Raw genomic sequence first — 24931 nt, forward strand, 5'->3', positions numbered from 1 at the left:
CTTTGTCCAGAGACCTTCAAGACCATCCACAGAAACAGTCCACCACAACCCCCCAACCATTGAACTGTTGCATCGTTCTAGATCACCCATCACCAACAATCACCGTCCGTCACCAGATCCCGATCAGCGGCCACTGAAGTCCCCTATGGACAACACTATCCGTCGCCTCTCCCCAGCCGACAGGGTACCGGGGACAAGGCATCAGCAAGAGAACAACCACCAGGAGCCCTATCCTCTTTCAGTGTCCCCGATAGAAAACAACCACTGCCCACCTCCTTCTGAGGTGCTCCAGAAGCCCTCCAGCCCTCGCCAAGAGAACACCAGGGTCATCCAGCTGATGCCCAGCCCTATCATGCATCCTTTGATACTGAACCCCAGGCACTCCGATTTCAAACCACCAAGGTTGTCTGACGATGGGCTGCACAGGGAGGTAAAGCCAATCAACTTGTCCCACCGAGAAGAGTTAGCTTATATGAACCACATCATGGTGTCTGTATCCCCTCCTGAGGACCATGCAATGCCAATTGGAAGAATAGCAGGTAAATGACATTCTCTAAGCTATACCAAAGTTGATGCTCTTCATTCATAACTAACCACGCTATGTATTAAGAGCTGCTCGTTTCCTTTTGCTACTCTGTGACCTCAAGGGTTTACTGGCATTCTTCAGGTTTCACCACATCTGTGGTTTGCACAGTTAAATATGATTAAACCAGTTTCATGGCAGGTTAAGCAAAGGTGCAGAGTGACTTGCTTGTGACCACAGAATGCGTAAGTGATATTGAAACATTGGTGTCCTGACACTCATTGCCTCTCTACCCACTAGCAACCCATTTGTTTCCCGAGATACCTATCTCCAAAGCCTTATCCTACAAAGAGGTAATTTTCCAAGAGTTGCATTCACATTAATGTCCAGTCCTACGGAAAGGAAAAAACCCTCTGTCAGTGGCCTTTGAGAAAATGCAGTGTCAAGCCTGCTATTATGGAGATGGCGGGACTAATGAAATATCACCTTGGAGTCCTACTTCATAGGCTTTCCTGTGCTTCTCACACTAGGATTGTCCCAGAAACAAGGTTGCCTTTGTCCCACGCAAACCACAGGCATTGTCTCACTTTTGTTATCGTAAATAACTGACATCACAACAGCTGAATCAGGAAGCTGAGGTTACAGAAAATGTTTTTTGTACTTGAAAGGGAACTGTAAATAGATAGGGAGAGGGGGAAGGGGAATCCAACCACTTCAGAAATACACTGAATGCCCCAGTAACCAGCTTCTTCTGAGAGATGTAAATACACACCACACCCAAAAACATTCCATGCATTTATGTCAGCAGTGAGCTAAGGTGATACCCAGCTTCTGTGGGGTATTACACATGTCCACAGAGGTACATTTTAAAACACCTTGTTCTTCTTTGTCCTTACATGCCTTAAATTTGTTACAGATGTGGTGCTGCCTCAGCTTTAATGAGGAAGATTTTCTGTTTTCTTAATACTTACCACTTTAAATTCGAAAGGTACATATCTCACCATCTAGTCAACATCAAGCACAACAAGGGCCATGATCCTTTCACATAATAGAGAGATGGGTTACAGAAATTAATCTTTTGACATTTTTGCCTGGCTGACATTTGTCTCTCTCCTTTTGATTTTTATTACCCACACTATTCTCAGCAATTTAAGAAATATACTTAATGTTATGGCAGAGAAGATACCCTACTGGTTGCATCACTGGAGATTTCCTTTCCGTAAAGTACTATTGGAAGGTCAGGGGGGTTGTTAATTTTTATTTTTCAGAAGGAAACATTTTCTAAGAATGAAGCCTAAACTGAAAAGAATATAAGAAAAAATACGGGGAGCAGGTGGTGGTGTAGTTTTTTAATTTAAACCCAGGAGTTTTCTTACATAATTGGAAATCTTTGGTTTCTGCATGTTGTGCACTCGGTCCAGTGATGCCAGCCCTATAATTAGTACTCCCACGTCCTTTCCATCCCTATGTTGTTTGCAGGGCAACAGAGCCCAAGCCCATGGATATTTGGGCCTAACAGAGTTGCTTGGAAAATATATGTAGCAGTTTGAAGTGTTACACACAGGCTAAATTTGCATGCTTAGCTGCTTTCACTTGCAGTCTCGTGGCTTTGCTTAGGCCTACCAGCATGGGTGGCATGTCTTAAAGAGCTGGTGAAGTATTTCATGCCAAAAAGACCTGAGGCATTCATTTCAGATAAGGGCAGTGCTTTATGGCCAAGGGTCGGGGGATTACATAGCTGGCAGTTGCTAGCATCTTAGATTTCTACTGTTAAATTTGCCAGTGTACTTCTGTCAGTACCCCATGTCCTTTAACTGTAAACACCAGCAAGCCTCACATGCTGTATAGGCACAAGCTATTGCTATTCTGGTTGGGTTGTAATGGCTCCTGAACTGTAACTGGACCCTATAAAGGGCTCACAGCCAATTTAAAGGTGACAAAACCCAGACAACTACCAAAAATGTAGATAGCTCATGTTTCATACCTGAAGTCAACTTCATCGGTGCTATTGAATTCAGTGGCAGCATACTTAGGCCCCCTAGAAGGAAAGTACACACCTTTTTACCTGTTTCCCCCCCATCTCACAGCCATCAATTTAGAGCTCCTTCTGTCAAGTGATTTCATTTTAAGAGCATTTCTTTTTTATGTCAGCATAAATCTATTTTCCACCTGAGTGTCTTTATCTTCGCTGACACTGCTATAGTTAACGTGGAGGCTTTTCACCAACCATGGCTCACCACTTCGATTTGAGAAAGGCCATGAAAATTATAACACTTGACTCTTAAACTGCAAATATACATCAATACAGATGTATTGTTAAAAAGAGCTTTTTAAAAATCACTGGCATTATTTCCATTTTCTAGATGAGGAAGACTGATCGGTTGGGTAATGAAAAGATTTACCAATAGTCCAGTGCCAGAGCTAACTACTTGTCCATTTACAGTGGTGAGAAGAGAGCCTTGACTTTCTACTGGCTTAACCATTTGCATGCAGGTGATTTTCAGGGGAGATAGTGGTGAGGAGCAGCTACCAGGGAAACCCCATGGGCTGCTGACTAAAACATTGGGCTGAGCTCCAAAACTTGTTCTATTCCCAGCTCAGATATTTTAAATTGTAAAAGGAATTCTTCCTGGACTTAAGGTACCTCACAGCCTCGTAAACCTGTTTACTTGTAGATAGAGTCTGTTTTTAAATGCAGCATGCAATTACTTGGTGCTGAGAAAGAAAATAATGTTTTCACTTGCTGCTATCCACAAATACTCTGTTTTCAGGAGGTCGATCAATAGAGCTCTGGACTTCCTGTCAGACAAAATAATGACCTCTACTCACCGGCTGACTAATCTTTCCTATCTTTTTATGTAATATCATTTCTCAAAATATTAATTTTACTGGTAAAGCACTTTCCCTTTTACAGCAAAGAATTTCAAGTTGAAGGTCTATTCTCTTTTCCTCTAAGGCCATTTCACACTTTTCTAGCAAAGCAAGAGACATAAAGTATCTTTATGTTACTCATTAAGGTCCCATATATTATTCATCAATGGCTAAAGTTGATTTTAAAAATCATGTTTAGCTATCTTCTCAACACAATATGCATGAGTCTTTTCTGTAACTTTGTCAGAACTAGAGGTCATTGTGTTGGGATGATCCAAAGGCAGACTTGCATCCCGTGTAAATGCACCAGGCAAGGGTTAAGCTAACTAAGTCAGGCATCAGTAGTCATATAGCTACGACAACACCTGAAATATTAAAAACACCTCAGAAGGGGAGTTTAGCGGAGTGGTGTAATGGACGATTTTCCTCACTGGTACTGCTAATTCAAAGCAGCAATAGTGTTTGTTGGTAGTCAGTTCCTAACTTGGACTCTAGCAAGCAGGCAGTCTATCCGGCTTGCTTTTAGCTCTGAAATTTTTAAATACTCCATCTTGGTTCCCCCCAAATAGTCTCCAAGGATTTCACTCTGGGGGGGGAAAAAATATACTTTACTTTTTTTTTCTTTTTTTTTTTTTTTTAACGCAGTTGCAGTTTCAGTCAAGAGAGGCGCCTGAAATTAGCTCTTCTGCAGAATGGAAATTCCACTCCCCATACACCTCTGACGGGGAGGGTTTTGTTATCAAACATTTTAGGACTTTGATATCTCATAAAAGGTACTTCCCCAAGGTACAAGGAGAGGCAGGGGTTATTGCGTTGGCAGGCGTTTGTAGCACGTCATGGCTGAGGCATGCACTGCAGCCCTGGAGGAACCACAGCCACCAGAAACCCTCCCTGCAGCCATCCTGAAGTTCTGCCCCCACGGCTTTCCTTGGGAGCTCTGCCTTTGACTTCAGCCAGGGCAGGTTTTCACCACAAAACTTTATTTAGGTGTCAAAAATGTCCTTTTTTTCAGATACCCATGTCCACCTCAGCTTGTTAGCATGCAGAAAAATGGGAACTGACATATTAGATCTCACCAGAAACCTGTTAGTTGCTTAAACGAAGACACAGGAATCCCTGCAAGAGGCAGTTACAGGATTATCCGACTACAACAGGGTTGGTTTTGTCCTAACTTCTATCACATAGAGGTTGGCTTAGAAACATTCCAATTAATTTAATGACCTGCTGGTATTTACCTCACTTTTGATTCAGTCACTTAAAACTCACTCATACAATTCTGGATGTTTTCTGTGAGGGGAAATACATTGCTGAGCAGGTTCCTGAGACTTCCAGCTCCCGGTGTCTTTTTCTATACTAGCTCTCTGGGACTGAAAGGCTTGTTCACTAATCCACAGCAACCACTGGCCGTGAAACTTTGGGATACAGATATAACTATCCCTTTACTCGAGCACTGCCCAGTACAGATACCAAACGGCTGCGCGGGTGTGAAAGGCAAGGTGCCGGGGAGCAGTGGTAGGTGCAGCTGGACTCCCCCTAAGGGCTCCCTGTCCTCTTGCAGTTGGGACCCAATAAAACCCATCAGACTCCAGGTTCACTCTGTGCGTGTCTGAGGCAGACCTATCCCATTCATACAAGCAGCTTAGAAGGATGAGCACTGCTATTTCTCTGCAGAGTCCCACCCTGCCTATTGCTTTTGATTCTGCTCCGCATTTGGGGGGGTGCGGTGGAATCTAAAGATAGGTGAGTCTTGTGCCTGTTGTTATCTATTAGTATGCTGTTCTTATCAGCTGGGTTACCTTAGCAACTATGCTGTATTTGACTTTATGAGCTGCCAGATTTGTTTCTTCCACTTCAGGAGTCTAAGGAAAAGCCAGGTAATGTTTAAACCGTTCAGAGGCACATTGTCTACCACTGTATTGGTTTGGCCCATAAAGCTATTGACTGCTGTTGGAATGAGGACAGGCAAGATTCTTACCCTGCCAAAGTCATGAGAGAGATCTACCTCCAGCTTTGCTTCTAACTTGCCTCAGCCCCTTCGTGTGCCACGCATCCAGAGAGTACGGGGGCGTAGCGTGAACCCCGCAGATTTGTAGCAAGACAAGTATAAGTGACTTCTGAATAGAAACAGTCTGACTGACGAAAGTGAAAATGCAGTCCCCTGTTAAGAGTGCATCAGCTATGAATGACTCACATTCTACTAAAATCTACAAGACAGCACTTACGATGGGCGTAGGCTGTGTGCTAGGTCTGAGCACGGGGAGGCCTTCCACCCCAAAGCTCTGTAAGGATAGTAGTTTGGTTGTTTTGTGTGAGAGAGGTTGGAGGGGGAACAAGAGCAGGGATTCTCCTCCCCGTTTGTTTGAAAAACTTAATCACTTCTCATAAACTTGTGTGGGAGGGGAAAAGACAGGAGGAGTTAATTGAGTGAATCTTTCACAAACATACTGCTTAAAAAAACTGCTAATCAACTGATACTTACATTTTTACTTTGGAGTTGAGCTGGAAAGCATCTTTTGAAGGAGGGTAAGAAAAACAAGCTCAGCTGATCGAGCTATTAGATTCATAACACTAGACGTTTAGAGCTTAAACATCGCAAGTCACTGCACTTCAGAACACGGCACCTTGGTCATCAGTGTCTCCTCAACTGATCTACTAGGACCAGAGCTTTAGTGCCCATATTTGCTCCAGATGTGTCAATGTTGTAGGATGATCTTTTTTGTTTTTAACTGATATACCAGCAAAATCCTTTGTGCAAATGCAGTTACACCACATTAGTTTATTTTCCTTTCTGTACAAAATAGCTGTACAGGCACAGTTACTATGCAATGGCATATACTGGGAGGTAGGGAGGGTGGGAAAGCAGGCAAAGAACAGTTACGCCTGTATAGTAAAGGGGGTGAAAACGAACAACTAAGTACAACTTAGGAGTTAAAAGTTTTGCAGCTGATACTATTAGCCCCTCACAGAAGGGATGCAGCTTTCTGTTCCGTTTAATTTTTAGTGTTTGCACTACAGTAGTATCTATAGGCTCTATTGTGTTACAGTGCTCCTCCAAAGAGTTTACTGACCAGACAAGGTAAATACAAAGGAAGGGCATGCACAGATGAAAGGTGTTTTCGAGACTTGTTGGTGAGAGGTGTTGGAAAGAGAGTGCTATACTGCATAGAAAACAAAGTCATGCAGTACAGTGTATCAGTAGACACCATCTGACCAGTCCCTCACTCAAAAGTGTAGGTTGAATTTACCTCCAGGTTCTAGTGACTAGTAACACCTTTCGTTATGCTATAATGCCTCACATTTACAGGTTCCAATTTGTTAAAAAAATGTATTATCCAATTTAAAATTGGAACAACCAATACCCTGCACTACTGGTCAGTCTGGTACTTCCCTGGTTTTTGTCTTCATCGGACATCTCATCATGACAGCAACCCGAGCTAGCCATAAACTCGAGAAGCTGGGTGTGTAACTTACACTGAGCTGTCTGCTGCTGCTTTTGTCTGTTGCAGCATTTAAAGCTAGTCGTAATGTTTCTGTGATACAGCCACTTCTGTGTTGATGTTGCAGTCACGTGCTCCAAGCAGAAGCAGAACCTGCCCAACTGTGCCCATCTACTACTGGGACAATAACTCGGATTCTTAAACCCAAATCAGTCTGGTTTGGATTTTTTTTTTTTTTGGTTATGAGTTCTCTACATGTGTAAGGCAATGAGCACAATGGGTGTTTGTAGTAAAGGCTTGAAGCTAATTCCTTCATATAGTTATTTGGTCATTGGTAAGTGACTTTATTCCAGAATGACAATACTGCTTTGTAAGTAGAAACCTTTTTCTACAAGAAAGTCACTTATGTGGACAGGCACGTCCACACAGACCTGCTGTGGCACTTGATATTGGGAAGAGCTTACGCCAGTCAGGTTCCCTGTATGCACCAGCCCTCAAGCTTACTGTCCATCCAGTCAAGTGCATCGCTGTTTGATTCATTACTATCCCCCCTTCCAAAGTTGCATCACGAGCTTCACTCTGGTGAATTCTTATCTAAACTGAAAATGATTGCTGTATCCTCCTTTGCAGAGGACGAATGCTAACAAACCAAGCTGTAGAGACTTAGCTTTTGTCATATGCTTCCTTAGAGGTATTCTATTTTTTTAAGACAGCACCTATCATTGCTAATACCATAGGAGCCTACCTGTATACATGCCTGAGGCTGCGAAGGCTATCTTCATCACTGTCATGAGGCATGATCCCAGCAGGGTTTGACAGCATGGTACTGACTGGTGGGCTTTTGTGAAGCACGGACTTTGTCTGGGAGTAGCTGTGACAAGACCCACCTCCAGTCTCAGCAGCTGCAGTTACAAGTTACAGCCTGGCAAACTACAGAAAACCAGAACAGTGGTTCACTTTAGCGTGCTAAGTTGTAAGTGGTGGGGGTTCAGTGCCTGCTTTCGGGGCAGCTGACCCTCCTTCCCATAGGACAGCAGCCCATACAGACAGGTTGGAGCTTTAAAAGAACCTGGGAATCTTGGTGTAGGCATGGCCTGTCACTCCCATTTGGATATGACAATGATAATGTCACTGGCCTTGTTTAATCGCTTGCCCTTGCAGTCATGTACGCTTTTACATTTGCAGTATATGCCACATCTACTTCGAGCCCCTTGTGGAAAGCCAGACTACTATAAAGAGACTGAAGTACGGATGAGAGTCAAGCTCATAGAGTTCATATTCATAGGAGAAGTTTTCATTATAACCTTGAGAGTCATCTTAACATGGCATTAACAATTAATTTCAGCATGAAAGTGTGCCTTCCCTGCCAATTTAACTAATGACACTCAAGCAATAGCTGAATAGCAATAGATTGGATAGCTGGTTGCAGATTTTCTGTGAAGTGTCTTGCTTTACAACTGCCTCCATTCTTACTGGACAGTTACAGGAACAGAAATTGCAGTCAGGGCTTGTCCTGATCCACTCAGAAGCCAGGACTGACCAAGCCATAGAAAAGCTCAGTCATTTAGATTTCATCCTTCTCATTCCTGTACTGCAGCATCTACATGCCATGGCTAGACAGATGTGATAAGTGGGTTCAGAGTACCCTCAGCCTCCATTGCGGTCAGCAGGATGTTAAATACTTTTTTAAGAAACTCGCCTTTTAATGAAAACACGCCCCTTATTTTCCCTGTATATTGCATACTTTCTTCAAGCTGGAGTTATGTCGGCAATTCAGATTTTCTTCTACAAAGTAAACTTGCATCACTTTGAACCCTCTTAGTTAAACCAGAAAAATACACTGTAGTGTTAACAGCATTGGCAGTACACTTCACTCTCTTCAGAGAGAGGCCTATTTAAGTCTGGTTTTAATAGTAATCAGTTAGAAGTGGCATACAAAAGTTTGCATCAGTTTATGTTAATTCAAATGGACACCTTTAAACTGGTAAGACTGCTGTTTTCCATCTCTGTCGAGGGAAGGGAAGGAAGAGAGTTAGAGTTTGGCTATGTCTAAATTTGGATATGTAACCCCGAGAAGGGGAGGTCAGTTCTTTGGTTTTCTGCAAGGGGCCTATCAGAAGTCGCAAGTTTACAGCTTATGAAGTCCCTGCAGGAGGGGCTTCCTTGGAACACACCAGGAGCCATGTCCTCCAGCCATGCTCACGCCTCTCAGAGTGCTCTGGGCTTTCTGATGGAGCACAGAAGTGAGGTTCTTGGGCAGTAGTCTCCTACAGACAATGATTTTCAGGTGTTGAAAAAAAAACCAAAACAGAAGTCTTAACCAGAGGGTGAACTGAGCTTGTGGCAGAAGGTACTGGAGATTCTCACATTGCAGGATCAAAAATCATTACTCTTGTTGGGAATGCCTTTGCTGTAGTTAAGTCACTCCTGCTTTTGCCCGCTTCTCTAAAGTACAGTTTGGAAGATAAAGCTTCATCCTTAATTCTTAAATTCTCATCATTAAAGCGTTAGGCCAGTTTTCTGATGTCAAAGTGGTTGTGATGTAGGATGTGCATGTGATCAGGCAGAGGTTGAATTTCTTTCCCTTTTCCTAGTCATTGCCCTTCATGAGCAATAAAGGTGAGGAAAAGCCACAGGAGGATTAGAGGCAGGTTTCTTTAGCAAGAGAAATGGAAGAGTGCTTTCTACCGTTGTGGTGGAGCCAGAAAAGAACACTTGAAGCTAATACTGGAAATACCTGTCTGTTTGGTGGGGATGGGGAGATAGAGTGGGAGAACAGAACAGGGGAAAAAAAAAAAAGACATTTTTTAATACAACAGACTTTAGCTTGCAAAGTCTTAATCTATCTATCAAACTGTCTCTGGCCCATCCATTACATATTCTTTGTGATTTGAGTGCTCTTTTCTACAGCCTCGAGGGATGTGAACCTTTTGGATCCTCCTTCCCCTTACACATTTTTATTGCCAAAGACAGAGCTTGGCCTTATCTTTCTGTGTTACTTTTACAACTTCACAGCACAACTGTTCACAGCATGAGTGTCTCAGGTTTCTGCTCTTCTTCTGCCTGATCTCCCACTCGGCATTTGGGTACAAGACAGAAGAAACACACAACTCTTGTATTGTGTGATCTGGCAACCTCTTTCCTCAGCCCCAGCTTGAATTTACTGAGCTGAACAAACAGTTGTCTGTCAAGAGGTTTCTCCACATAGAAACATTGGCTTTAGTGTACCAGGTTACCATCCTCCTTCCAACAGCGGCCAGCGTTCACGGAAAGAAAACTCTTTTCCCTCAGTAACCTAGACACAGATTACCATATAGGGATGAGCAGGACTGCTCCATCTCAGGATCAATGCTTCCCCAGTTCTCAGAGCTATTTAACCCATTAATCACAAGACTTGGTTACTTTTTTCTTGTAGTTTTGTCTGCTAAAATAAGTATGTCATGGAATTAGATAGATATTGAGGCTGGATTGTGTCTCAACACAGCAGTAATCCTACTGTAGCATTTCTTTTTTTCTCAGTGTGCTGTCTGTTGTTTTCCCAATATTTTCTTTGCCACAGAAGAGGCTTTCAGCATGAATATAGGAGCTGATTTGGTAAGGTCCAGCCATATGTCTTCCCTCTCCTTTGCACCAGCTTTGTTTTTCCTCCCTCTCCATTTGTGTGATGAGAGCAAGTCAGCCAAGTAGTTCTCACCATACTCCTGAAATAAATAACAGCATCAGCCAGCCTGATGAGCTTCATGTACCAGTTAGATAGCCTGAAGGTCCATTTGGCTTGTCCAGAAAGCTCTGCCTCTTGCACAGTATAGAATGTGGTTAAAATGCAATTAGAGCTCATCTCCATGGCAAGCCTAAACCAAGTCAGGACATAGGAGTTCTCTCCCAATCTTTTTCACTTTCCGTACAAGTGAACAGCCACTAATCTTTGTGATTTCTTACAGTTTAAACAAATCCAGATGCCCCAAAGTAGTGTTGTCTTCTCAGAGACTTACTGACCTTCTCAGGCGAGGGGAATGATCACAGACAGTAGGCTGAAGGTCTGTGAGACCTTCTGGGCCTCTCCCTCTTTCCTCCCCATCCTTGCCTGCTCCACCAGTGTAGTCTTGCCGCCTTCTTTGTGCTGGCTTTAGCATTCACTAGATCTTCCTGCAGGCAGATTCAGCTCTCAAATAGCAGAAAGCCAGCTGGTGGTTTTTGCAGGGTTTGTTTTCTTCTGTTTAAGTGATTTAAGTCAGCTCACGGAGAAATCTAACAACCAGCACAAGGTAAGCAGCAGGAGGACGGAAGGATAAAATGGAAGGGAGATGAGGACCACATTCTCGCAGCACCTATGGCCAGCTGAATTTTACCAGTTCATCATTATGATACCATGAGCATCACCACATTAGCTAGGCTAGCCACACTTCAGGTGTGCTTACAAAAACCAGAGTACCAGAGAACTTCTAGAGAAGTTCTGTTCGTGAGTCTCAGTTGTGAGCAGCTGCTGTTTGCTTCACTGTGAACAAATGCAGCTGAAGCACAAATCACCTTGTAAAATAAAGGGCCCCGAGCTTGGGAGAACTCTTCAGCTGGTAGAAATCACAGAACCATTTAAGTCAAATGATATCATGCTGGAGAAATTTTAGGCTAACCTACTCAGCAAGGGGTAAGGCCTCAGCTGATGTCAGAGGGAGTATGACAACGTTACTTTGGCATGATCTCTTCCTCTGTGAAGCCATGTTAGTTTCCAAGTCAGTCATCAGCCAGACCGAATGCATTTTATATAATGATCTTCAGTGCAAGATGTGGGTGGGTCTCGCAAAACATTTCTGTGGTTAAGAGAGCATTTTGGTAGTTGATACATGAAGAGGGCCAGCTCTGCTTCTGCGCCATGGGCCTCACTTAAACAACAGGGGTCTCAGATGCTGTGTGTGTTTTAGGAAATATTGCAGTGCAGGGGAATGTTATATTCTGAACAAAAGACGTCTTTAGCATATGTTTTCCTATACTGTTAACAGCATTATTTAGTCTAAGTGAGCACAGATGCAAGACTTCTCACTACTGCAACATCAAGACTACCAGTCTTGTGTCTACCTTGGCCAAATGATACTAGAGAAGTCATTCATAATGGCTGGACAAGTGTCAAAATGGAACCTAAGGTCCATAGTGTTTTATTTATACATCATTCTGAGATGGTATTTCAGTTCTAAGAGATATATGTATTGCTATCATATAGCCATTAGGAAATGTTTATACGCCAGTGTTTTTTAGGTGTATATTCAGAAGACTGTGCCTATAGTCTTAAAGGGTATTTGAAATGAAGAATCTATAATACATGCTTCCACTCACACAGTGTCTATTTGATTGTCACAAGGGATTCTTAATGACAGTATTACCATCTCCCCTTTTTTGTAATATTACTGAAACAGTGCTGTAAGTGTGGGCAGTAAACAGAGCTTTTCAGCCAGAGAAGAGAAATTGAGTTTTACCATGCCAAGGAGGAGTGCTGAGGTTTGGGCACTTCTGCCATGTGAAAGGAGGGGTTAAAACAAGAGCGAGGAGGCAAGCTTGCTGCTATCAGTGAAGCCAGAAAGAAGATTAAAGCCAGAAATTACTGTTTATGGGGGAGATTTCTTCCTACCCCTCAAACCCCAAGTGCTCTGTCTCCTCTCCCCCACCCTCTCCAGGGCGCGTAGCTGCCTATTTTTCTTGTGCCTAGTGTCAGCCCTGGCAGCCAAGCAGCAGCCACAAGGCTGAGTGGGCAGGCAGCCCCCAAGGCTTTACTCTAGCTCTGCCGACCTCGGCACTGTACAATACACGGCTGTTATTAGCAGGAGTGTGAAACTGCTGCCTCTTGCACATGTAGGGCAGTGCTTATGGGGGACATTTTGAGAGCCAGCTAAGTACTCTACACCTTATCACTACCTTGTGCATAACTATAAAAATCCCTCTAGAAGCATTAACTGCAGGAAGAAAGTTGTAGCCATGCCTCTCCATTTGAAGGTATGGTTTGTCCTAATTCCCAGCTAATTACGTAGTTCAGTCTTGCCCAGCAGTACAGCTGAGAAAATGGTGGGACATGGAAATGCCTGCTTTCAGCAGCCCTGCCACATTTCTGAACCCGTTCACCACCTTCCCACTTTGGCTAGGTTGTTTGATAACGCAACACCTCAAAGCCTCTCAATCCCAGCTCTCTCCACATCTAAATCCCTTTACCTTCAGATTGTACAAAGTTCAACCATCTGAGTTCACTTTAAAAAAACGTACGTGTGTGTGTTAGGGGGAAATGATGTTTCCCTGTGCTACAGAGACATAGTTACTTTCTAAGTAAGCTTTTTTAGCCAAAAGGCAGGAAATCGCAGCATGCCCAAATAATTGAGGTACCAGCCCTGACTCAACTCCCCTATTGAATGTCCCACACTTGTAAACTTGCTGGGCTTCAGCAACATCCATGTGCTTTCTTGCCATCGCTCACTAGCCAACACACACCCTGTGGAGAGTTCCCCCATGTGATTGCTCATTTGGAGGCCTTCTGACAGTCAAGGAAGTGATTTGGTCTTCATGGAGTCATTCGCATGATCCAGACTTTCCTCAGACAAGTGATTTACACTTACAAAACAACCATCCACGCACAAGAACCTCTCTCAGTTTCTCCATCCTTCCTGAAAATACATGTAACAGCGTTGACGTTCCTGAAGGATGCTACTTTCTGTATTGTCTTCACCAGCCTTCTATGGAGGTATCTCTTTTCCCAGTGGAGAAGCTCCTTTTAATAGCGTTTTCTAGCATTGCCTCTTCTTGGGTTTTCAGCAGTTTCATAGGCTGCAGTTTACTCCAGATGGAGTATATATATATACTATACTCCAAATTCATTACACTGGCTAAGAGTTATCAAGTAGTCTTTGACTTGTAGTCTCTATTGTCCTATTAAAGATGGTTTCTACTGGCGTAATAATGGTAGATTATTTAGTTGCTGCTCCTCTGTCAGTCAGGGAGACCCCTCCAGAACCTCATACTTTTTTACCGTGCAACCTGTGGAGAAAGATACTGAGGGTGTAAATCATTCGTGGTTAAAAACAAAAAAAAACCTGAGTGCCTATGCTCAAATTCCTAAAGGTCTCCCATGTGAAACTTGAAAGAAGGCAAACTGATTGAGGTACTCTGCAAACAGAGCTCATACATTTAACTAAATTGTGCTGCCAAGCATCAGCTGGTCCATGATAACTAAGTGTGCACGCTCATAGCTCTCAGCAGAGGTGAGAAGAAATGCAGTGAGCCTAAATCTTTTCTACTGGTGTTTGAAGCTAATGCTTTGTATTTCCTATTTGCAGTGGCCTGAGACACAGTTGCCACAGTTGCATTGAAGCATGCCAGCTCATTAAATTATTGCAACTCAGTCATATATCTAAATTTGCTGATAGACAAGTGTAGCTGTTGAAGACGAGTTTTTAAGTGGTTGTAAGAGCAAAGCAGAATTTTCGAGAATTTTCAATTTTCTTGTTGAAACAAACAGAGACTTAGAGGTCTCAGATACTTGGGTGGTTGGGTTTTTTCGCGAATTCCACCAGCCTGCTAAATACCTCTGCAAGTCTGAGCAGCTCAGTCAGTTTAGAATATGGATGGGGCCCTTGATCACTTGGGACTTTTCTTGTGAAGATCTCAAGATGCAGATCTGAGTTCTTCTCATTTGAGGAATATTTATATTCAAGCTTAGCCTGAATCCATTCTAAAAATTGAGTGAACAACAAAAAACAAATCTGCGTTTGAATCCTACCTCTTCTCAGAGTCTGAAGCTCTGTTGTTAGTCCAGTAATTGCCACTCAGGCATCTTGGGCTGAATTTTTTTGAGCTTTCTTGTTTTTTGTGAAGGAGGGGGGTACAGTGTGTGTGTGTGTGTGTGAAGTAGTGATTGCCAATGGAAAATAACCAAAGCCATTAGGTTCGACTAGAATTTACTTGCTAGCCGCACTGAGGTGAATGTGCAGCCCTGGCACAGTGCAATTCACATTGCATGTGCAATTCCAGTCAGCTGTCAAGGAGCCATCAGCTCCTTGAAACTCTTCAGGGTCCACTGTAGAGAGGATATTAGGGGTCTGCCATCCCCTTCAGTAAGAGCTGTATTTATACACTTGGAAATTTTCTAGAGCATAGTTACGGTAGTATACTACTGATTAAAAATAACACCGCATATTGCAGATAATGAGGTGAAAGTAAAGTTTAGGGTAAATCATATCTCTGCAGAATTGTAAATATTCGCCATAAGTTACTATAGTTGGAGGGCATCTGCCCTGGACTGCACGTTCAAGAATATGACAGAGCCTGACATTGACTTGCCTCTGCGGGAGCACTATCCCTCCAGCTGACCCCAAGGAGGGCCACTCCTTCCAGGACTAGCAATAGTGGCACAAGCAAAACCAAATGACTGACACTGGGACGCTGAATTCCTGCAGCACTCTCCTGATGGGGCCGTACGCCAACCAACCACCTCAGCAAACTTCCAGCACGGTTCAAAAGCTCTGGTTCAACAACAGACTCACACGTCCTTCCTCTCTTCCCTCAAGTTTCTAATAAATTCCTGCCTTGGCCAAAAAGTGTCTCTTTTTTTCTGACGAATATCAGTTAAGTGAATGTTTTCTGATTTCAAACTGCTCCCACCAAGACAGACCTCTCTTGGTCTGCAGATGAGGTGGGGCCAGCCTGAGCCCACCACAGTGTTTAGCCCAGTACTGCCCACTGATGGTCGTGGTGAATGATTCACCGCTGACCTAGGGAATCACATCACCTTTACAGTGATTTCAATGAAGGACTGGACAGAAAGAAAGCATGGAGGTCTTTGGGAAAAGCTGATCTAAAACAGTGACTTCAGCATGAATTGTTGGCATAGACTATGCAGGTTTTGTTGTTAAAGTTATCACAGATTACACAGGATGATGAAAAAAAAATAGTAGTTTTTGGAATACAGCAGTATTACCAACTCCGATCAACGAGTAAAATATGACCTGGGGCGTCAGAGCTAGAGGAATTGAAGGAAAAGGAAAATTAAAAAAAGACAGTTAAAGTTTTTGTTGGTTTTTTTTTAAATTAAGATTCTTGCACTAAAAAATCATTTTCTATACCGTCTTTCACTGAAAGAGTTCGAGAATGAATTGCATGTGTGTCAAGGAACCACTTACGTGGCCTTACTACGCTATTACCTGACCACCTCCCACATTATTAAAAGGCACAAACCAGTAGAGCAATACAATCTCCCTTTCCTTGTTCCTTATAAATGAAGTGTAGAAAAGAAGGTTTTTTCTAATATGTGCATGTCTAAGAGACTAAGAGAGTGTGTGTGTGTGTGTGTGAAAAATTATTGATGGAAAGGTGGTGGAAGAACTGGGTTTTGTGAATTTGTGAGAGGAAAGATGACAGAAATGGAAGTGTTAGTCTGAGACTTTAAATTTCACGCTCTTCTACAGACCTCCCACGTAGTCCAGGGGAAGTCACTTGTGCCCAGAGCCGCACAAGGGGTTAGCTGCAGCAGTGTTTGGCATTGCAGCATTTAATTGCAGCCAGCTACCTGCTTGGTAGCCGCAGCCGTGGGGTAGGCGGCTGGGCTACGTAAGCAACTTGGGGTGGGAGGACAGGGAAATGAAGGCTTCTCTGCATCCGTGTGCCAAGAAGGGACCTGCCTAGGCTGGTCATTGGCAAATGCATGCGGAGGAGAATTATTTCTTTGTGGTCCCAGCTGTAGGTACCTTATTCTGGGTGAGAGGGAGGAAGCTGTCACTGAACAACATTCTCATCTATGAATGAAAAAAATGGAAATTGGTTTCATTTTTTAAATTAAAACACAGAAAAATTTCACATGGGAATGGACATTTTTCCCTGAAAAATGTTAATGAAAATAAGGTTTTTCCAACCAAAAAAACTGACTGCCTCTTTCCTTTCACATTCGTCCTCTTGTAGATGTCACGGATGAGGTGACCATCGGGGTAGGTTTCACCTAGAACAGAAATCTGCAATTTTTGCCAGATGTCATCTCTTCAAAACGCACTCCTTTATTCTCCGTAGGAGTGGTAGGGAGAGTCTATAGTAAGGGCACTGGTAAACTAAGCTCTGGTTTTAGAGACAGTACAGATTTCAGAGATACTCTTTACAGTTCAAAAATGGGAAATACCATCAACAATGTTAATATCTCTAACCATTTCAGGTGTGCTCATTAAATGTGTTATTCATATCCCTTTTCAAAAAGCATTTTATATTCTCATACTGAGAATCATCCCCATCGTAACACGTACCAACCCCAGACAGACAAGAATAGGAAGATAGGCGGACAAGAATCCATTTTAGCACCTAGAAGCTAGATGCCTTTGGTTGCCTGCCCTTTAACCACTCTAACAAGCCATCTCTCAGAGCTTGATTTTGCTTTCAAAGTAAAATGCAACTATATGGCCATCTGAGGGATCTGGACAGTTGAGCTATAAAAACCTTGTTGTTTCTGACAGCAGCAGAACCCCCAGCTCTCTGCAATTCGCTTTCCATATTTCATAGTTGCCAGTTATTATGCTGTGCTGTGCACACACACGTTGCAAGCAGGAAGTAGGAGCAGCTCAGCTCTCGGCTTCCCCGGTCTCAAGAGACTGCCGTGAAACTGAAAAACACTAAACTAAAACCTAAGTATCTGTTAGGCCTTTAATTAGCGACCTAAGGAGTGTTTGCCAAGAGGAAATTTGAATTCAATTATCCAAATAGAAAGTATTTAACCTCTCAATAGCACTCAAGTAATTATAATACTTTTTTTCAGGGTTTTTTTTCAGGAACCTTAAAAAATAAAACAAAAAGCAAATTCCAAAATGGTAGAAGGCATCAATGTTATATCACATGGAGTATACAAAGGAAAGCTGTAACATTGCCCGTGCTTTAGACCCCTCATGTTAGCACAGAAAGGGGCAGCCTCAAGCAGGGAGAGCAGGTTGCAGGATTCTTGATTTCCCCAGTGAAACAGCCAGCGACAGTATGAGGGCCAACGGTGGCAGTTTTATGTGCATCAGTACAACAATAAACACACAACTAAGATCAGCAGGTCATGTCACGCAGCTTTTAATGTGATAAAGTCAGTGTCAGAAGGACTAGGACGCGTCAGAAGAGGCTGTATATTCCAGTACATTTTGCAAACATCAGTCAATACCAACCAAGCCATTTGCATTTCAGATTGCAGCAGCTGTTTCAGCCTTGATCCCAACTGTCCTTTTACTACACATCCACCCAAAAGTTTCCAGAATTAATTCCAATGAATAAAAGTCAATATTTCTTGCTCCTTTCTTCACAGACTGCAGGTTGCTTTGGGATTATGTTTATCAGCTGCTTTCTGACAGCCGGTACGAAAATTTCATCCGATGGGAAGATAAGGAATCCAAAATATTTCGGATAGTGGATCCCAACGGGCTGGCCCGGCTGTGGGGAAACCACAAGGTAAGGAAGTAATGCAATTTTCCTCCTACGGCACTTCACCTCTTATAACATCACAGGATTCACTTATAAACAGGGGAAAAAGGAAGAAAGCGTGTGCATATAAACTACTGCTGGAAAGTTGTAATCTTTCATTCTACACACATTAGAAATATAAAGCATCCAGCCTCAAGCTCTAAAGCCTATCCTTCATATAAAGAACCTGTTGGTTTGGTTTAAAGGCATTTAGTTATAAATGCCTTTAATTATAAAATTATAAGGAGTGCAAGAATTAACGGTTCTTCTCTCTCAAGGCATCTCATTTCTTCCTGAAACCTGATGCTAAAGATGTTCTGATTAGATGTGGTCTACAAGGAGCTGTGTACTACATCTTGGCAGGAGCTTTCTGTCTGTGTTCCTGTCTGCACCAACATTCACAGGCTGTCCTGTGACAGGCACCAAATGCTGCAGGATTATGTATTTCCTTTTAAGAGGGTAATTCTGCTTTGTTCTCTGGAAAGCAGTTACGGATTTTTGCTGTTTGGGGCTGAGTATGTACAGATATGACTATATGCATGTGAGTATATTTATATGAGTATATGAGTAGTCAGCATGGATTTACAAAAGGGAAATCATGCTTGACCACCCTGATATCCATCTACGATGAAATGATTAGCTCGGTGGATGCAGGGAGAACAGTGGATGTAGTTTGTCTTGACTTTAGAAAGGCTTTTGAGACTGTCTCCCATAATATCCTCATTGACAAACTAATGAAGTATGATCGAGACAAGAATACAGTGAGGTAAATTGAAAACCAGCTGAACTGCTGGGCTGAAAAGGTTGTGATCAACGGCACAAAATCCAGTCACTAGTGATGTTACCCTGGGGATTGATGCTGGAGCCAATTCTGTTTAACATGTTCATTAATGACCTGGATGATGGGACAGAGCGCACCCTCAGCAGGTTCTCAGACAATACAAAACTGGGAGGAGTGGCTGATAGACCAGAGGTTTGTGCTGCTATCCAGAGGGACCCGGACATGGTGGAGAGAAATGGGCTAACGGGAATTTCATTAAGCTTAACAAGGGACAATGTAAAGTCCGCCACCTGGGCAGGAATGACCTGGGGAGGTGTTAGACTTTACATTTCCCCTTGTTAGGTTTCATGAGACCCCAGGTGTGGGACTGTTTTACTAGGAAAGTGGTCAGACACTGGAGCAGGTTGCCCAGAGGAAACTGTGCAGTCTCCATTCTTGGAGGTGTTCAAAACCCAGCTGGACACAGTCCTGAGCAACCATCTCTGGTTGACCCTGCTTTGAGCAGAGGGACTGGACTAGGTGATCTCCAGAGGTGCCTTCCAACCTCAACTGTTCTGTGATTCTGTATGAGAGTATACACAGCCTATAATCTTGATAAGGTCAAGATTTTCTCATGTGACTCATTGCTTACAAGAACATCTGTCTTAGAAGTCTTGGGCTGCAACACTGGGAAGGGAGAGTTCTGCCCTTACCTAACCTCCATGCTAATAATCGGGCCTTGCCATCATGTTGGGTGTCTAAAACTGAAGCTGCTTCGGACCACTAGCCACTTGGGAAATGCAGTGGCCTTTTAGCATTTAGCAAGAAATGGAAAAAGCACACATGGTATTTCAGGAGCTTCCCAATGAGCAGAGTCTAGATTTTGCAGGGAAAACATTGTCATTGTTAGTGTTTAATTGCCACAGGAGCTCTTTATGTGGCCTCCCTTAGCAGAGCTGTTGCGGTCAGAGCAAGCAGAGCAAGTCTGCTCTTAGGGGGCATTTTAGCCAGGCAGATCAGTCCCATTTTATAAAGCCCGGTCAACGCTACAGAATTCTGCCTGATCTTGGACTGGCAGAGCTGTGCCAAGCCAAACTCCTAACATGGAGGCTCACAGAGCAAAAGCATGCTTCTACTAGTTTGGTATGTTTTGCCCATGGCAAGGCGGCTGCTTTATACTCGTGCAAACACGGCTTTGCCAGTATAGTTGTCTCTCTGCTGGGAATTTCTTTGCCAGCAGAGTAACCAGTGCTCCTTGTACCAGAAAAACACTCTTCATGTAGATGTAGCCTAAGGGACTGATACTGCTATCCCAAGTCAGTACTATGGGGCCTGCCCACATACAGCTCTGCCAGTACCCATCACTTCTGCCTCTCAGCTTCAGCAGGGCCATACCCCACAGTGCTCTGGCTATGGTCTTTGGGGTCAGCAGCTCCCAAAACAGAGGGGAAGTTCTGTCATAGGAGCAGATGTAAAACCTAATGGACTTCTTGATTTACACCTGTATAACAAGAAGAGAAACAGGCTCTCAATCTCCACAGTGCTCTGTAAGCATTAACTAGTTAATGGAGGGGAATCCCAGAGGAGTAGTGCTCTTAGCAGGGATTGCTGACAGATTCAGTCTGTTAGCCACTGTTCTTAGCTTTTATAAAAGGTGGTTTCATTAAGAACAGGCCTGTCGCATCCCACTTGGCATAAGCATCTCTCTCCATCTAATGTCTCCTCTTGTGGTTGATGAAGCCTTTTGTTACCTGTCATCCAAGAAACTGTAGAAAAACCTCACTTTTTGTTAGACTTTGTTGCTTAAATTGCCCTGTATGAAGAGAGACCCATAAAAATTTGGTGATGAGGGCTGGAGGGGCAGGATGGGCCTGCAAACAGCAGAAGAGTGGAACATGTAATTTCTTGAACTGACTTGGTTACTTCAGCTGGCTGTGATAGTTCTGCAACTTCTTTTGGGGCTTAGAAAGGTTTTAATTAATCACGTTTTTCCGTTTTCTTTTGAAAAAAACAGAACAGAACAAATATGACTTATGAGAAAATGTCCAGAGCCCTACGCCACTACTACAAACTAAATATTATCCGGAAGGAGCCAGGACAAAGGCTTTTGTTCAGGTAATTTTTTCTTTTCTTTGCCATTCCTTTCTACAGACAATTAGTTTTTGAAGATGGAGGATGGAATTGTGTGTGGGATACTTCATTGCCACGGGTGACAATGGGCATATATTTGTAAAAGCTGTTCAGACCAGTGCTTCCCAGCTTTCAAGGCAACTGCACCAATTTACGAAAATACAGGCCTGTTTCAATGATCAGTGGAGTCAATAGAAGTCTTTTCACTCGCTTCAAGCAGGCTGCGCCATTGTTTAAGACCTTAGTTAAATGATTCGTGATCTCAGCCAAGCTGCTGGAAAACCCACTCCAAATTCACTTCTCAGACAGAGCTGCTGGTGAAAGCTAAGCAGGGATCAGGCATTTCCTCAAATGCATCAGCATCCCAGAAGAGAAGTGCTGATGACCGTGTCTTCAGCGGTGCTGCCTTCAAGGAAGGAGGGACCTGCAAGAACTGTTTATAAAACCTAACGCATCGGATTCGATGACACAACCAAGAATTTAGGAAATAGTGCCCGAAATAGCGTAAAGCAGGGTGTTACTTGTACAAACTGGAGTGCGGCTGGCAGAAAGCGAGAGCACTCTAGTTCTTTTCAGAGAGGACCAGCAAATCCTAGTGCGTACCTCTGACCCACAGAGCACTGAAGTCAGACCAAAGACTGCTTTGATGTCAGTGGTCTGGATCTGGTAATGTGCTTGCAAATTATATCAATAGGAAGGCAGTCTTGGAGTTTGTTTTCTTAAATAGCTAACAGAACTGCATTAGCACTCAAACTATCTACAGCTGAAAAGGTTTCTGTGGAATGTCTTGTTTATGTCAGCTCTTAGAAGGAGACTTAGATGGGGGAAGGAGAGCGAAGCAAAGAAGGAATCACAAGCAAAATCAACTCCATGATTTTAATTTTTTTTGTGGAAAGTTAAAACAAGGTTGCTCCATCAGCAACAAGTACCAAGGAAGGCAGCCTGGATTGCTATGGCTTTGTGTGAAGATTGCGCTGCCCCGGGGGAATTCTGTGGTGCTGAACAGTGAATGTGCTTATCTTGGAGCCTCTCCTCTGGTGGGGGCACAAACGAAACAGGAGTCCATCTCTTCTCAAGCAGGCGGCCTATTTTCTCAAAACTGTAGAAACTTCATACCCTTGGAGACCTCAGTTCCTCTGTCAGACTTGCCCAAAATTGACCAACAGATTCAAAGGTCACAAGGGAGCATAAAACACGAGCATATAAACCTCATTTCCTTCGGAAACTGGGGAAAAAAAACCAACAAAGCATTTTTTGCACAATTCCTAATAAAAACTTATTGATGTTGTTTTCTTAGACCTATTTATATCTGAAGAGAAAAAGAAGAACAGCTGCAAAAAATCAAGCCATTAATGTGCCTTTCTTGGCTATTTCTCGCAAGCACAGAAATAATAGGAAATGTGACTTTATAACTAACATGCAGGCAGTTGTCATCTGCAGATATCTGTACAGAGCTTTAAGTAAAATGGAGTCAGAGAAGGGATTTCCAATAGGTTGTCTGGGTGTCTTCTGCAACAAAAGAGGTCACAGATACTGTTTCTTCATTAGCTTGTAGTTCTGGGTTGGTTTTTTAAAATTTAATCAAATGCTATTACAAATACCCATGCTCTGAGTTTCTTGACATGACTTAAAACACAGACCAGAAAGAATACCGGAAGTACTGCAGTACAGTTCACATCAGCCCATTTCCCACATGGTTTAGGAAACAGAGCAGACAGAATGTAGGGAGGGCAGTGGGATCACTCTCTGTTTTGATTTCATCCTCACGCAAGATCAACAAGACAAGCACAGGGTTTAAATCAGGGCACAGTCTGGCCCATAGGCTTTGATGCGTTTTCACTGTGTAGCCAGGGACTGATTCACCGCTTCTGTATGGTAGTTTTTCACCACCGTGACACCATTTAGATCAGCAGCGTTCTTCCAGCATACAAATGGGAGTGACACAGCAGTGAGTCACAGGTTTTTTTTTTTTTCCTAAATGCATATGTGCACATGATTTCCAAAATTAGAAGGGGTGGCAAAAGGTTAGTTCCAGGCTGTGCTATGCGTTTGCTGAGAGACTCCAGATTTTTCAGACGGAAAGCCCTCAGTTTTATAACCTCAGAGACAGAAGACGAGGCAAGCCTTGCCCATGAGCTTCAGCAGTGTTTTTTCTGGGTCAGTGATAGTAACAAGGCTCCTGTCAGTTGGTTTTGTTTTCACTGGGGCAAGGATACTGAGCGTATCATCAACCTGAAATAAAATCAGCTCCTCTGACTAACACATTTTGTACTGCTGAATGTTAGCCAGTACATCGTTAAGGGAAGACTGTGAAATTTTGTAACAATTCCAGCATAAACATCTTTCATCCTAATTTCTCCAGAAGTACTTATGAGGTAGGAAAGTGATTTGTGTTTAAACTAGGATTTCATCCTTCCTGTGCCGCTCTCTCTTCCTACGCCATTAAATTCAGAAAGAAAAAACAGAGCTTTTCCGTGCTCTCTCTGTGCAGTAGTGCACGAAAGCATCCTGGCAAAGATTAAGACCGCAGACTTGATCTGCAGGCTGGTGGATGTCCTTTCCCATTTCCTACTGCTGCCATGCCTCCTCAGAGGCAGTTTCTGTTTCTAGCCCCCTGCAGACTTAGTGCATCAAGACATCAGTGCTGGGAGCCGTGGCATTCATTTACAGAGGATACTGCTTCATTACAATTACGCTTGCTGCAATCACACAGGAAGAGACTGTCTTTGCTCACAGTTCCTTAGCCCAAAAGCTTTTTCTTTCAGGGCTTTTTCCATTTCCTAGAACTTGTTCTGACTTGGTCCTTGGCTTTTTCCACCACTGTTCCTTTGGTGTTTCATATTCCTTTTCGCTCACCTACACACAAGCCTGCACAAACCAGTAGCCCTCTGCCTCTCCACGCCTTGCAAGTGCTTTTGCTTTGAAATGTGCTGGCCAGAAAGGTCGTTAATGTTTCTGTCACCAGACACCATAAATGAGTGTACCTGTGGCATACTATCATCTTACATGACAACAGCAAACAATATGAGGGAGGAGAAGTAAATACATTCTTTGGAAAAGACTATGGGGTTTGGTTCAAATTTGGACTTTCAAGGAGCAGGGGTAGATGCCTGTGATTTTTTTGGTTTCCTTTCCAGGTATGGAGGAGGGAAGACACCAGTAGGCTGGGGAGAAGCTGGGAAATACTAAGTCATTGGGAGGATACAGCAGAGCTGATTTTGGGAGCTGTAAAGCTCAGGGGCCTTCATGTCTTGATGAAGGTAAAAGCTGAGACCACTGGGAAATCCGCTTGTTTCTGTGTTTTGCAGGTTCATGAAGACCCCAGATGAGATTATGAGTGGCCGAACAGACCGCCTAGAGCACCTTGAATCCCAGGAACTGGATGAACAAATATACCAAGAAGATGAGTGCTGAAGGGAACTGGTGCACCGCCTCTGTGGGTCCGTGGGAGAAACATCTGCCCAGATGGCTGGCACAGTTTGGGAGGGGAAGCAACAACACAGAAGCAGTACTTGGGGTCGCCGCTTAGCTTGAAGACCACGCAGGACCTGAAGCACCTTAACAAAACAAACTAACAGGCAGAAGTGGTGCTGGCAGAAAAGTAAAGGGGAGAAAGCCTGGACTTATGCACTACTTCACTGTTCCTACAAAGTCTCCCTTGAGTTCTTTCTTTCTTTTTGGTTTGTTTCAGTTTTGGGGGGTTTTTTTGTTGGTTTTTTTTTTTCCTAATAAACATGCAGTTTGACTTTCCTTATCTCACATAGG

The 24931-nt window shown here is 43.3% G+C and overlaps 1 protein-coding gene across 1 annotated transcript; it reads left to right on the forward strand.

Annotated features, from left to right (window-relative positions):
- On the forward strand, positions 1-24931 carry ETV6 (ets variant 6). The gene is made up of 4 exons (XM_009580342.1): positions 1-539; positions 18122-18264; positions 21051-21151; positions 24475-24931. Exons 1-4 carry the CDS (start codon positions 146-148, stop codon positions 24578-24580), a joined length of 744 nt encoding a protein of 247 aa, XP_009578637.1. The 5' UTR covers positions 1-145; the 3' UTR covers positions 24581-24931.

Source organism: Fulmarus glacialis, unplaced genomic scaffold, assembly GCF_000690835.1.
Source record: "Fulmarus glacialis isolate BGI_N327 unplaced genomic scaffold, ASM69083v1 scaffold29826, whole genome shotgun sequence".
Classification (NCBI taxonomy): domain Eukaryota; kingdom Metazoa; phylum Chordata; class Aves; order Procellariiformes; family Procellariidae; genus Fulmarus; species Fulmarus glacialis.